The following is a 12438-nucleotide window of genomic DNA, read 5'->3' as shown; positions in this document are numbered from 1 at the left end:
AACCCACACATCAAAGTGATTCACATAACCAAGCTGGTGCAAATGATTTTCAGTGCTTGATTTGGACATTTTGAGTATGTTGGCTATCTCCCATGTAGTATAACGTTGATTGTTGTCAATTAATTTCTTGATTTGATAGCTGTCAACTTCAACTGGTCTACCCAATCGTGGAGCATTGTCAAGTGAGAAACCACCAGCGCGAAACTTCACAAACCACTCTTGATGCATTTGATCAGTCACAGCACCTTCTCCATGTACTGCACCAGTCTTTTTTTGCATTTCAACCTTTCTTGAAATAATAAAGTATAATATGCCAAAAATGTTGCTTTTTTTCTTCCATCTTCAATATTAAAATGGTTATGCAAAAATTCACCAATTTTGATAATTTTTTATAAAATGCACGCTGATACGACAGCTGTCACAATACAGTCTAACAAAATTGTTTTGAGAGAAGTGAAAGATGATTAAGTGCTACTAGAGCCATCTTGCAGAAGAAAACGAACGAACCTTTTGGCCAACCAATAGATAACTTACATAAGATTTCAGAGAAGTATGTGAACAAGCCAGTGTACTTTCAGAGGACAGTGAGAACTGCTGATGTGGAGCCTCCTTTTGGTTCTGCCTCTGAGATGCTCTCATCCTCCTGTTTTCCTCAATTAAAAAAAAATTTATGGAGACCTGTTGAATGCCACATGCTGAAGAGGGTGAACAGAATAAAAATAACATCTGTCTCAGAGAACTTCAGTTGAACAAAGAATACCAATGAGTAAGACGCAATTAGTCTTTACTGATCATGTCTGCAAGAGGGAAGTGTTATAGAAGGTGCAGATGAGAGGGATACTTCCTGGAGGAGGCAGTGTCAGGATGGGTGGGACCTGCTAGAAGCTCAGGTGCTTCCAGCAGAGGAAACAGCAGGAGCAGAGATGCGTGGAGGCTGGAGCAGCAGACTGGAGAGCTGGCACCAGAGGAGCTGTCTGCGGCTAGACGGATGGTTGCCAGGTCAAGGAGGGAGGGGGCAGGCAGAGGACCTTGTGGCCTGGTTAAGGGGTCTGGACTCTGGTCTCACATAACGTGTATGAACTGTTCAAGGCTCCTAAGTGGGGCTAGGCGGTGATCAGGTTTGCATTTGATATTGTCATAGTTTGCAGAAGAGCAGGACTTGGGGCAAGGAGACCATGAGGAGCACTAATCCAGGTGCCGGAGGGTGGTGGTTTCCTGCTGGGTGGGTAGTGCAGGTGGCGGGCAGTACTTTTGAGAGATTTGGAAAGAATATGAGAGCCCCTGGTTTTTCCTGCCTCTGGGTTTTTTTTTTCTTTCCTCCTCCTGCCTGCCTTTTGCTTCTCCCCCATCTCTCTCTGTTCTGTTGTGTCTTCCAGCTGTTGATGTGTAGACTCCAGTTCTTCATTCCTTGCTCCCATAATGGAGCTTACCCTGCTCATCAGCTTTTTAAAAATCAGTCTTACCGAGGTAGAATTTACATGCAGTCAAAAGCAGATAAGGACTTCCTTGTTTGCATAGTGGTTAAATATCTGCCTGCCAGTGCAGGGGACATGGTTTGATCTCTGGTCCGGGAAGATTCACATGCCGTGGAGCAACTAAGCCCACATGCCACAAGTACTGAGCCCACACGCTGCAACTCCGAAAGTCCGGGCGCCTAGAGTCCGTGCTGTGCAACAAGAGAAGCCACTGCAATGAGAAACTTGAGCACTGCAACGAAGAGTAGCCCATGCTCGCCACAACTAGAGAGAAAGCCTGTGTACAGCAACAAATACCCAATGCACCTCCCCCGCAAAAGGGCAGTTTTAGTTACAGTTCAGTGACTTTTGGAAAATAAATACTCCGTGTAACCACGACCATGATTGGCATGTAGTATCTTTCCTTCACTTCACCTTCCCTTTGTGCCCCTGGCCTTCCACCCCTGGCCCAGGTAGCTGCTGGTTTGCTCTTTATCATGGTTGATTGTATTAGTCTCTGCTCGAGCTTCATATGCTGGTATCATACCCTGTTTACTCTTTGGTGTCTGGCTTCTTTCAGCATGTGTCTGAAATTCACCCCGGTTTTCATGTGTGCTATTAGACCAACTGGTTTTTATTGGCTGATAGTAGTTTGATATATGCGTATACCAGTCTGTTCACATGCACCTGTGGATTTGTCCATTGACTTTTCAGATGTCTTTCCTACTGAACAAACGTCTCTGTGTTTTTTCCTAGCTGGAACATAATATTAATGCTTTTTTTTTTTTTGGCATTAAAATGCTTTGTTAAATGTCTGATATTTATTAAATAGTTTTATATTGCTCCTTCTGAATTTTAAAAGTGGCCAAATCAGTTTATCATCCTCTGAAAAGGTGAACAGGCACTTTTACAGTGAATTATCTTGAATTAGTAACATTCAACATATCAAGTGCCCCTATTTCTCTCATACATTTTTATGTTTAGTTTTTATGTGAGTTTGGGCAAGAAGGTCTTTATGATACAGGTTGTCATCTTAAGTGATTTTATGTGCTTTTTCTAATCTCTTGTTTTCTGCATATCTCTAGCAAGTAAATGTCCAATGGGGTAAACCAGCTTTGAGGCCAGACTTTAAGGCACAGTTTGTCTTTTTTAATATTTTCTTCTATGTGTAATTTCAATTAGTAGTCTCTGAATGGCTAGTTTGCACACTTTTAACAGAGCTAAGAGTGTGCCAAGGGAAAACCCCCTAAGATTACAGGCTTGGGTTTGATTCAAGAACTGCAGCCATAACTAACTCAGTAACAAGCAGACTGAATGAGAACTTGTCATTTCACACTGTCTTTTTGACATTGCATAATGACCTTTCTATAACAGCACCTTTTATTTTTAAAGATTCCTCAGAGGCACTATTGATATGATAGGGCAGTATAGAGGTGTCAGTTTTATGGCTCTAAAGATCTACCACGCATTTTGTAAACGTATTTCAGTTATATTTTGGCAGTAAAGAGGGCAGGAAGATAATGCTTCCATTAAAGTGATCAACTACACATGTAGGAATTGGGTAGGAAGATGTCTGAAAAGGCTTTTAGATGAAATCGTCTCCATGGATAAATTGCCTTTGCTGCATGTATAACTGTCTCACAGTGCTTTGGGGCAGTTCAGCCAGTGCAGCCCTGGAGATGGTCTTTGTGCGCATGGAGCTCAGAGAAGGAAATGTATGAATGGCTTCATGATAAGTCTGTCTGCTGCTCAGCTGTTATACTGCATTAATCCACTTTTTTCTTCCGGCCTTCTTTCTGTTTTCCTAAACAATTGATTAAAACTTGAGTTAACTTTCATTATTTCAGCTCTGTGTTATTTTCCATTCTTGAAGCAGTTACGATCAGTAAGAGCAAGAACTCATTCATGCTCTCTGGCCACTTGGAACAGCGTGTCTTCATACTTCAGAGCACGAGCACTTGGGCAGTAACGTTGACGGACAGAGAACCACCAGAGATGCTTAATTGTTTTTCAGATACTTTGGGAATGATCTTGTCTGAGTGCATTTTAAATTTTATGTTATAGTGAAATCCATCTTAAATTATACACTCTTCTATAGTAAATGTAGAAATTCCACACAGAAGTATTTAGAAAGCAAGACTTTCTTCTTGGTGCATTATTTTCCTTTAACATACTTCTGAGTGCTTCTATGTCTCCGAAATACATGAGAGTTTCTTTCTTTCCTGTGCCTGTAATTCTGATTATCTTCTTTTTGTTTTTTTCTCCTGGCTTTCCATCTGCATTCCACAGATTTCCTCCTCTGATGCTCCTCTTCAGCCTTTGGTGTCCTCTCCTTCTCTACAAGCTGCTGTTGAGAAAAACAAATTGGAGGTATGGTAGTGCTTTAGCTAGCCGCGTTCTGTAGCACCTGGTGGTAAATGTGCTGTACCCAAACGAGAGTACAGCATCCCAAATGGTGGTTTGGGATGCTGTAATAGTTTTCTGTGTTTTGAATGGTTTCCAGTATTAAATATGTTAAACACAACCAATACTTTCCTATGCCACAGGTAGGATTAAAGGGCTTTAATCTGTATTTAATTTAGAATGACTAATTTATTGTTACTGTAGATCTGTCTCAACATTTAATAAGCAATTAGTTTTTTGTTGTTTCCATTACTATCTTACGCTTAAAGGAGCTTTTCTATACCCTTGAATTCTTTGATTTATTAGGAAAGTTTTTGGTTAAAAAAGCGTTTTCTTTCTATGATTCTGTTATAAGCACTTGAAGAAAGTTAATGTCAAGTTTCTTTTTTTAAGCAAAAGCAAACATCATATAGATACAATGTATAAGTATAGAATTGTCACAGGTACTATGTATAAGTATAGAATTGTCAGTGATAATTGGTGTGTGCGGTAGGAGTGGTTAGGGTACTACCATTATGGATTTTTAAAGTCATCGCTACAGATGTTTGAAGGTTTTAATTTTTTTGACTCTTTATCTTTTTGTTGTTATTATGCTGACCTTAGTGAATTAGTTTGAGACATCCTTTCAACTCACTTTTTCTGTGTCTCCTCCATGATAAATGGTGCACTTGACATGGGGGATACAAAAGACAAACAAGGTGTGTCCCCATGCCCTGGAGAAGTTTCCATCTGACAGAGGAAAATAGAGAACTTTACAGAGATTTCGAATGCACCAGAACGTGTGCTGTGTAGTGCCGTGCACTCACAGTGCTGCTCTGAGTCCAGGAGACGCCCTGATGCATCTTACACTCTTCATAAAAATTAGCTGTGAGGACTAGGATGCTGTCAAGCAGAGAAAGGATCTTGTGAAAAAAGCCTGTGGGCAGAGCAGGATGATTGGGGGATTTGCGGATAGAATGGCTTGGCAGAGACATGAGTGGGGCGGGGAGCGAAGTGGACAGGAGCCTTCCTGTGAGCCCGCTGGCATGTCTGGGCTTCGTTCTGAAGGCCCTGGCACTTTAGTGAGTTTCAAGGGTAGAAGGAGTGTCCAGACCCGATTTTCATGTCATAACACTGGCGAGTGAACTTTGTGCTGATGGGTGTGGAAAGGCTTGGGGACCTGTTGCTCTGGTCCATGAATGAATGATGAGAGCGTGTGCTGAAGTGGAGGCAGAGGGAGTGACAAGGAGAGTGTAGCTGTCAGAGGTCTTGAGAAGGTCGAGCCTGTAGGGTTATAATCAGTGGGTTGTGGAGGTTCTTTGGGAGCCTTGACGATTCCTGGCTTTAGGCCTGAGCGTCTCAGTACATGATGGCGCTGTCCAGTGAGAAGGGATCCAAGCTGAGGAGGAGCAGGTTTGAGGAGAGAACAGGGAGGGGGCGGAATTCCGAGTTTGAAATGTTGAATGTGAGGTGACTGTAGGATATCTGGGTGTCTGGTAGGTGGTTGGATGTACAGGTCTCTAGGCCAGAGAAGAGATCCAGGTTGGAGAAGGGGGGAGGGGGCAGAGAGGGAGAAAGGGAAGTGAGGGGCAGCCCAGGGAGAGCCATGAGGGTAGAAAGCTGGGTACACTTGAACGTAAGAGTTAGCAGAGCAAAGGGAGGCCCCCAGGAGACAATGAGGGACAGTTTGGAGCATGAAGGACATGGTTAGAGGTGGACAGACTTTGGTGGTCAGAGGGTTTTAGGGGTCAGAGGTCAGCAGGCAGGCCCAGAGAAGCTGTGCCGCAGGAGGGTGGAGGTGGCCGCGAGGGGGTGGAAGGATGGCAGCGCACCTGGTTCAGAGTGTGGAAACCCTCAGGTTATGTGTCTGTGTTGTGTGGCACCTGCCACCAGGTCCTAGAAAGCAGTGGTCTGGTCCAGCCGAGCAGTAATCATCATGCCTGGTAGCCATTAGATATGGGTAGCCCCTGAGGGCAATCCATTAGAATGTCAATTCATGCTTTCTTTTTCTTGCCCTTTTAAAATTTATGTTTTTATGTATGTTTTATAATGTGTATAATATAGTGCTATATGAGTTTTATTAATATATACATATGGTAGAGTATATATGCTCACAACTTAAGATGAGTGTGTAAAAAATTTTAGAGACCATATCTTTAATTAAATCACCCAAGTGTAGTTTGATTATAACGAACCCAAGATGTACGTCTCTCTCTCTTATAGGACTTGAACATTTATTCCAGTTTTTTGCAAGAGATCTCCTGTTCCACTATATCATTTGGATAGATAGTAACCAAGTTTCAGGAACTACTGTTTTATAATACCAAACACTGCTGTATTTTATTCTTGCAGAGAAAATAGTCTAAAACAATTTAGGTTCTCACACTACTCTTTGATCTTTCAGCAGCTTTTGATTCTAAAGATGGGGGTCATCTGTAGGTCAAACTGTCTGATCTGTGTTTAGAGCCATGTTTTTAATGTTACTTCAAAGCCCATGTCATAAAACCACTGCTGGAATCACAGGAGATTACAGCCATATTTTGACAGCTGAAATTCCAGTGTTCAAGAGCATCAAATCGTGCTCTCCCTCTGTTAAACGTAGCTAACTAATTTAATTTATTGTTGGTGATTTCAGATGTGCCCACCAATCATAGCCATCAGAAAGACTGGCTTCTGCCCCATCTCATGACGGCGACTTCCTTGAGAAACAGACTGAGAGCTTTGGGAGATTACAGAACCTTTCATCCCCAGCATAGTAGTGAGGATGTTCTATCACATTGCCTTCCTCCCTAAACTTGACTAATATCTGGAAAACATTTCATGATCTATGAAGGGTTTTTGCACATCTCATTTATTCACATATACAATGGTGCTGATATCACTTACTTCATAAAGCTGTTGTGAGGATTTAAGTGAGTCACACGGTGTCTGGCACTGGAGAAGAGCTCGGTAAGCAGTGCCTGTCCTTGTGGGGAAAGAGAACAGTGTAGATGGCAGTGCTCCACTGGACAGCAGAGAGCACAGGCTTGGAAGTCTGGGCTCCGCAGTCCCTTGGCCCGACTACAATTAGCTCCGTGTGTTTCTTTCCTGAGATTTTGTTTATCCATTTGTAAAAACACAAGAATGACTTTTTTTTTTCAGACATTATTGTAAACATTAAATTAGACAGTAAGATGCTTGTCACAGTGCCTGGCCCATAAGAACTGTAATTATATCTCTTGTGTTATGGCCTAGGAATTGCCAGTATTGAGTTTCTTGATTTACAAATAGCAAAACTTCTACTCTTGAGAGAGGTGGTGTCAAACACCATTTTAAAGGCGCAAATGCAACCTCTAGACATTTTGACTAAGTTTCATGTGTTTATTATTCTGCCTTTCCTAGGTTTACCAGTTTATCCTTATGTTTGCTGCCAGGAAACTAAGGTCTAGGTCAGCACCCAGTTGCAGTATCACTCGATTCTAGGTTTCTAGGCATCTTTTCTCTCTACATGACTTATGAATGCTATTTATTTAATCTTTACTTCATTTTCCTTTTTCACCCTGTTTATATGGCCCTTAAGTTTTTATTATTATATCCTATTTCATCCTTCTTGGAAATGCGAACTGTGAATATTAGAGTACCATTGCAGTTTACTTAAATTGGGTTGAATTAAATATGCCAACTAGTCAGCTGGCTCTGGTCCCCAAGCACTATCTTCAGCATTCTTTTCATGAAAAAATTATTGCATTTTCACTTTTAAAAATTGTAGCACTGTGGTAACAGACTGAAAATGTTTTGTGTTATTTTAAAAAAATTAAAGTGATTTTACTTTTTCTCCTCATGTTTACATGTTGTAAGTAAGCTGTCTTCATCTGTGTGATAAAGAATTCTGTTCCATCAGTTAGTTTACTTTTTCTTCATATTCAGATTTCAGCTTTATGGTTGCTATTAGGAAACCTTAGGTAAAGATGCAGTGAGAATTTATTGAGTAGAGGTCTCATTTGTGTAAAACAAACTGTAAAATACCAAAGAAGTTCTAAATTGTCTCACTTTATCTCAATTTTATTTTAGAAAAGTTATTCTTTATTGTGTAATCAGTATACTCAACGAGGGTATGAATTTGCTATGTTTACTTTTGTATCTCAGTGTCACTGGATGTTGTTATCATTGAATATTTGTACTGTTCTCAAATAAACTTATCAAAACTTTCGGCTGTGTTTTAGAAAGAAAAGGAAAAAAAAAAGGAAGAGAAAAAGAGAGAAAAGGAGCCAGAAAAGCCCGCAAAACCTGTTACAACTGAAAAGGTAAAATCTCTTCTTTTTTTAAAAAAATCTACAAAGATTATGACCTTATTTTGTGTAGTTATATATGAATGACTTTTGGAATATTCATGGTATGCAAAGAATCATTCTTTCAACGAGTATTTGTGGTGTGAATACCGTGTGCTAATAAGCATGTCCACCTAGCTTGTCCTGTGTGATTTGTAATCAGCTACATATATATGGGTATAGATTCACATGAGTTCCTCAAGGGCAAGTATTATTCCTGACATAAAGAGTGGGGGTTTTAGCTTTCATGCACAATCAGGCTTCAGCCAAAGTGGAGAGAATGCAGAGACACCTGCAGGGGCCTTCAGAGACTCCACGCTGAAGGTAGCACTTGAGCTCGGTTTTGAAGTGCAGGTAGGATTAAAGTGTGAGGCAAGAGTGTATCCTGTGGAGAGAACATTGAGGACATGGAAACTGGAAATAGACAGAGTATGTCTAGAAAAATAGTTAAGTAGTGGAGTTTGAAGAAAGATCTATGTCTGTGTAGAAAGTAGTGAGAAAGAAGACGAGAATGGTAGATTGAGCTCAAATTGTAGAGGACCTTAAAGTCCAGATTGATTCTTTTTTGGAGGAAAGCCTGTGGGCAGCATTTAATTCAGAAGAGTTCTTTTGGAAGATTATTTTTCAGGGGTAAGCAGGAGAGATGTGATCAGGCCTGCTAGAGGTAGAGGACCATTAGATTTCTGTAAAGGGCTTGGGTAAGTAATCATGGCAACTTGAATGCATTTCCTCATACAAGAATGGAAGCATGGTAAGGGAATTGTCAGTAAAGGGAGCATCCTTGAGTTTAATTGTTGGAATTTTAATAATCGACTTTATGAAGGCATAAATTACATACTACAAAGTACATCCATTTAAAATGTACAAATCAGGAATTCCTTGGTGTCCAGTGGTTGGGATTCCTTGGTGTCCAGTGGTTAGGACTCCTGTTTCCACTGCAGGGGGCCCGAGTTTGATCCCTGGTCGGGGAGCTAGGCTCCCACAAGCCGCTTGGCGCAGCCCTAGATAGATAGTACAAATCAGTATTTACTGGTTCTTTTTCTGTCATATTTATTAGAACTGTCTCTACCTTCAGAGAGTTATAAACATGCCTTCAGCATTTAAGATGTGCTGAGTTTCCCAAGGCTCCTCAGTCCTTTATGTAGCAACCAAACCCATCCACCGTCTACTCCTTCACCTCCCTCCTAGCAGTCGCCCCCCCAGGTGGGCTTGTCTGTTGCCCCTTGCCGTCCCTCTGTTCACTGAACTGCCTGGCCGAGGATGTCCTTTCCTGTCCCTACCTCTTACTTGAGCTTATTCCTTCCTCTTTTTCCACAAAGCCCTTCTAAATACTCCAACTAGATACACTTTCTCCCTTTCTCAGAATTCTGGTGACATTGTCATACATTTGATTTCATTGCTTCCTACATCATATTATTGTTTAATTTTATTGTTAGATAAATTTCTTCATATAACACAAACGCATCCATGTTCATCCATGTTTCTGTTTCCTGAGATTATGCATCAGTCAGGTAGAGACTCTTAGGTTTCTCTGTATTTCTGAGTTTCTTGTGTGTATCAGATGTTTAGGATAAGTACATGTACATTGATTTGTTGATGTTTTTCATCTCATAATTCCTGTTTTTTGTTTTCATCCCAAGGTCATGCAAAACAATTAATAAACTGGAATTTATTACTGATTAATCTGTTAAATACTAAAGAGTTGCTCAGTGGAATTCTTTGAGATATTTTTTGAAGTACTTTTCAGTTCAAGTTAGTTTCTTTGAAATCACTAATTGTTTTAATGATTGTTTACTGAGTTAGATTCTTACCTTTCACCAGATTAAATTTAGATGTTAAATATTATGAAACTTTTTAAAAGGAGAGATGAAGTTGGTAATTATAACTTGATTACTTAAATGGCTTTAGTTCTCCTCTGGAAACTTTCTCTTCATTGTGCATCAGTAAGAAGCTGTAAGTGAAATCTCTTATAATTTTCTGTTTGATTACAAAGGAATTTAAAAATCACAAGTAGGTTTTATCTTTTGTTTCCAAAAGTTGGAAATATCAAAGAGTTTATATAATGCCTTATTGTTGTACTTGGCAAGATAAAAAATTTAACCACTTTTGAAACATCATATATTTATTCTTTCTCTTAAAAAAAATATTTTACCATCAAAATACAGTGAGCATTTGATGTAGTGACTGTGTTGTTTCACAGCCTTGTTTGTGAGCACCTGCCCCCTGTGGCCTGCTCTGGGGAGGGGCCGCCACGCTTCCCGGGAGCAGCTTCTGGATCCATTGGGAGCTCGAAAAGTGCAGGTCGGGGAGGCGGGGACCAGTGAGGATTCCAGCACTTCTCTGTTGCCTTTTCCCTTCGGTACTTAGATTTTATTAAGCCCAGTTTGCACCTCATCTGTTATTCTTGCTCACCCTGCAGCGTTCAGGACTCCTGCTGCTGCTGGTGGGAACCTGCTGCAGGAATAATCACCCAGAGGGAAAAGCTGTCGTTCCTGTCTGAATTCCATGGTCAGTGTAGCATAGGCTGTATGAGGAGGAAGATGCATTTACAAGTGTAACAGTGGGGAAACAGAACCATGGCACAAACAAGCTTTCCTTCACTCACATTAGACATTTTTCTCTGTTCTCTCTGAGCTGATATTTTCAGGACACGTGTGTAATCTACAGAGAAGAAATTAGCAGTAATAGCAGTGAAAGGTGGAGCAATAGGAGTCAGAATCTCATCGTCATAAGAAAGAGTTGGCTTTATTCGCTGTCTGTTTTCTGCCAGGAGCTGGGCTCGGTACAACTTGCATGTACACGTGTGCGTGTCCACTTACATGTGAAGTGACCAGCCATGTGTGCACCACCTAGTCAGGAAACAGAATGTGTCAGCTCACCAGAAGCTCCCCCCTCACTCTTCCCAATTAAATCATTCCCTTCTCCCCAGAGATAATAATTTCCTTGCATTTTAGAAATAGACTTACCTTCTCTGCATGTATTTTTAAATAATAGAAGTATTTAAAAAATATTATTTTTCTCTATTTTTTGAAAATACAAATGAAAAGATACCACAAATATTGTTTTGTTTTGCTTTTTTCCGTCAACATTTGTAAGGGTCAATCATATTGCATATAGTTATAGTTTGCTCAGTTAATTGTTGTGTAGTATTCAATTATATATATGTTCCTTACTTTATCCATCCCATCATCAGTAAGCATTTGGATTATATCCATACTTTAGGTGTTATAAATAGTACTGCTGTGAACACTTTTGTACATGCATCTAAGCATGTATTTCTTTAGGGTGTACTTAGGAGTGGTCTTGTTGGATCATAAAGTATCTGTGTCTTGAACTTTATTACATTATGTCAAACTATTTTCCAACATGTGTACCAGATGTATTCTGGTCAAACTGCATTCTTTACAACGTTTGGTATTGTCAGAGGTATTATTATTTGAGATATAATATCTCACAGTATTTTAAGTGTCAATTTCTGGTATTACTAATGAGGCCCAGTGCCTTTTCATATGTTTATTGCCCACTTTGAGTTCCCCTTTGGAGTTCTGATTCAGATCTCTTGCCTGTTGTTAAATTGGACTGCTTACCTTTCCCTCATTGATTTGTAACAGTCTGTACACACGCTTACACACACATATAGAGGAAACTAGGACTTTCCAGTTACATGTTTGCACATATCTCTGTGGTTAATTTTATTGCTCTTTTTATTTCTGGTTTGTGATTCAGTGATAGAGGCCATCCTTATTTCATTCCTGACTTCAGAGGGAAAGCTGCATTATCTTCATTCCTTACAAAAACTAGTTATTGTTGGAGGTGGAAGAACCAAGAATCAGAGAGAATGTGTGATTTGCCTAATGTCACCTAGTTTAGTTAGAGAATTTATGGAGTCTGGTTTGGAAAAATAGGATTTTATTTTATTTTTTAAGGCTAAACTCCGTCTCTTATCTCTACATGTGTTTAAAAGAATGATGCTTGATAAGGATTATTTTATCTAGAATACTTCTGAGTCCACTTATAATTAAAGCCATTAGCATGGTTCTTGACATGCAGCAGTGAGTTAATAAGTGATTACTTACAAATATGTTAATTGGGGGATTGGAAGGAACTTTACTTCTCTTTTTGTTAACTAAATCCTGAAAAGTGACTTGCTCAGTGCTAACGGTGACAACTCAGGGGTTTGAAACCCTTGTCTTCTTAAGTCCCAAGTTATGTGTGTGTGTGTGTGTGTGTGTGTGTGTTTTTGTGTGTGTGTATGTGTATGTGTTTTGATTTGACATATATGTCCTCAGGTTACT

General features: G+C 40.0%; 1 protein-coding gene across 6 annotated transcripts in view; it reads left to right on the top strand.

The window, feature by feature from the left end:
* SMAP1 (small ArfGAP 1) overlaps window positions 1–12438 on the top strand; it is a 164883-nt gene that overhangs the window by 91832 nt on the left and 60613 nt on the right. For 5 of the 6 annotated variants that reach the window (XM_057738320.1, XM_057738325.1, XM_057738321.1 and 2 more), the window contains 2 exons: window positions 3744–3824; window positions 8039–8119. In XM_057738320.1, the coding sequence (XP_057594303.1) occupies window positions 3744–3824; window positions 8039–8119 (162 nt within the window). The remainder of the gene's footprint in view (window positions 1–3743; window positions 3825–8038; window positions 8120–12438) is intronic. The other variant, XM_057738323.1, reaches the window with a different exon arrangement.

Source organism: Hippopotamus amphibius, chromosome 6, assembly GCF_030028045.1.
Source record: "Hippopotamus amphibius kiboko isolate mHipAmp2 chromosome 6, mHipAmp2.hap2, whole genome shotgun sequence".
NCBI classification, from domain to species: Eukaryota; Metazoa; Chordata; class Mammalia; order Artiodactyla; family Hippopotamidae; genus Hippopotamus; species Hippopotamus amphibius.
Note: the sequence above shows the minus strand (reverse complement) of the source record. Positions and strands in the feature narration are given on the sequence as shown.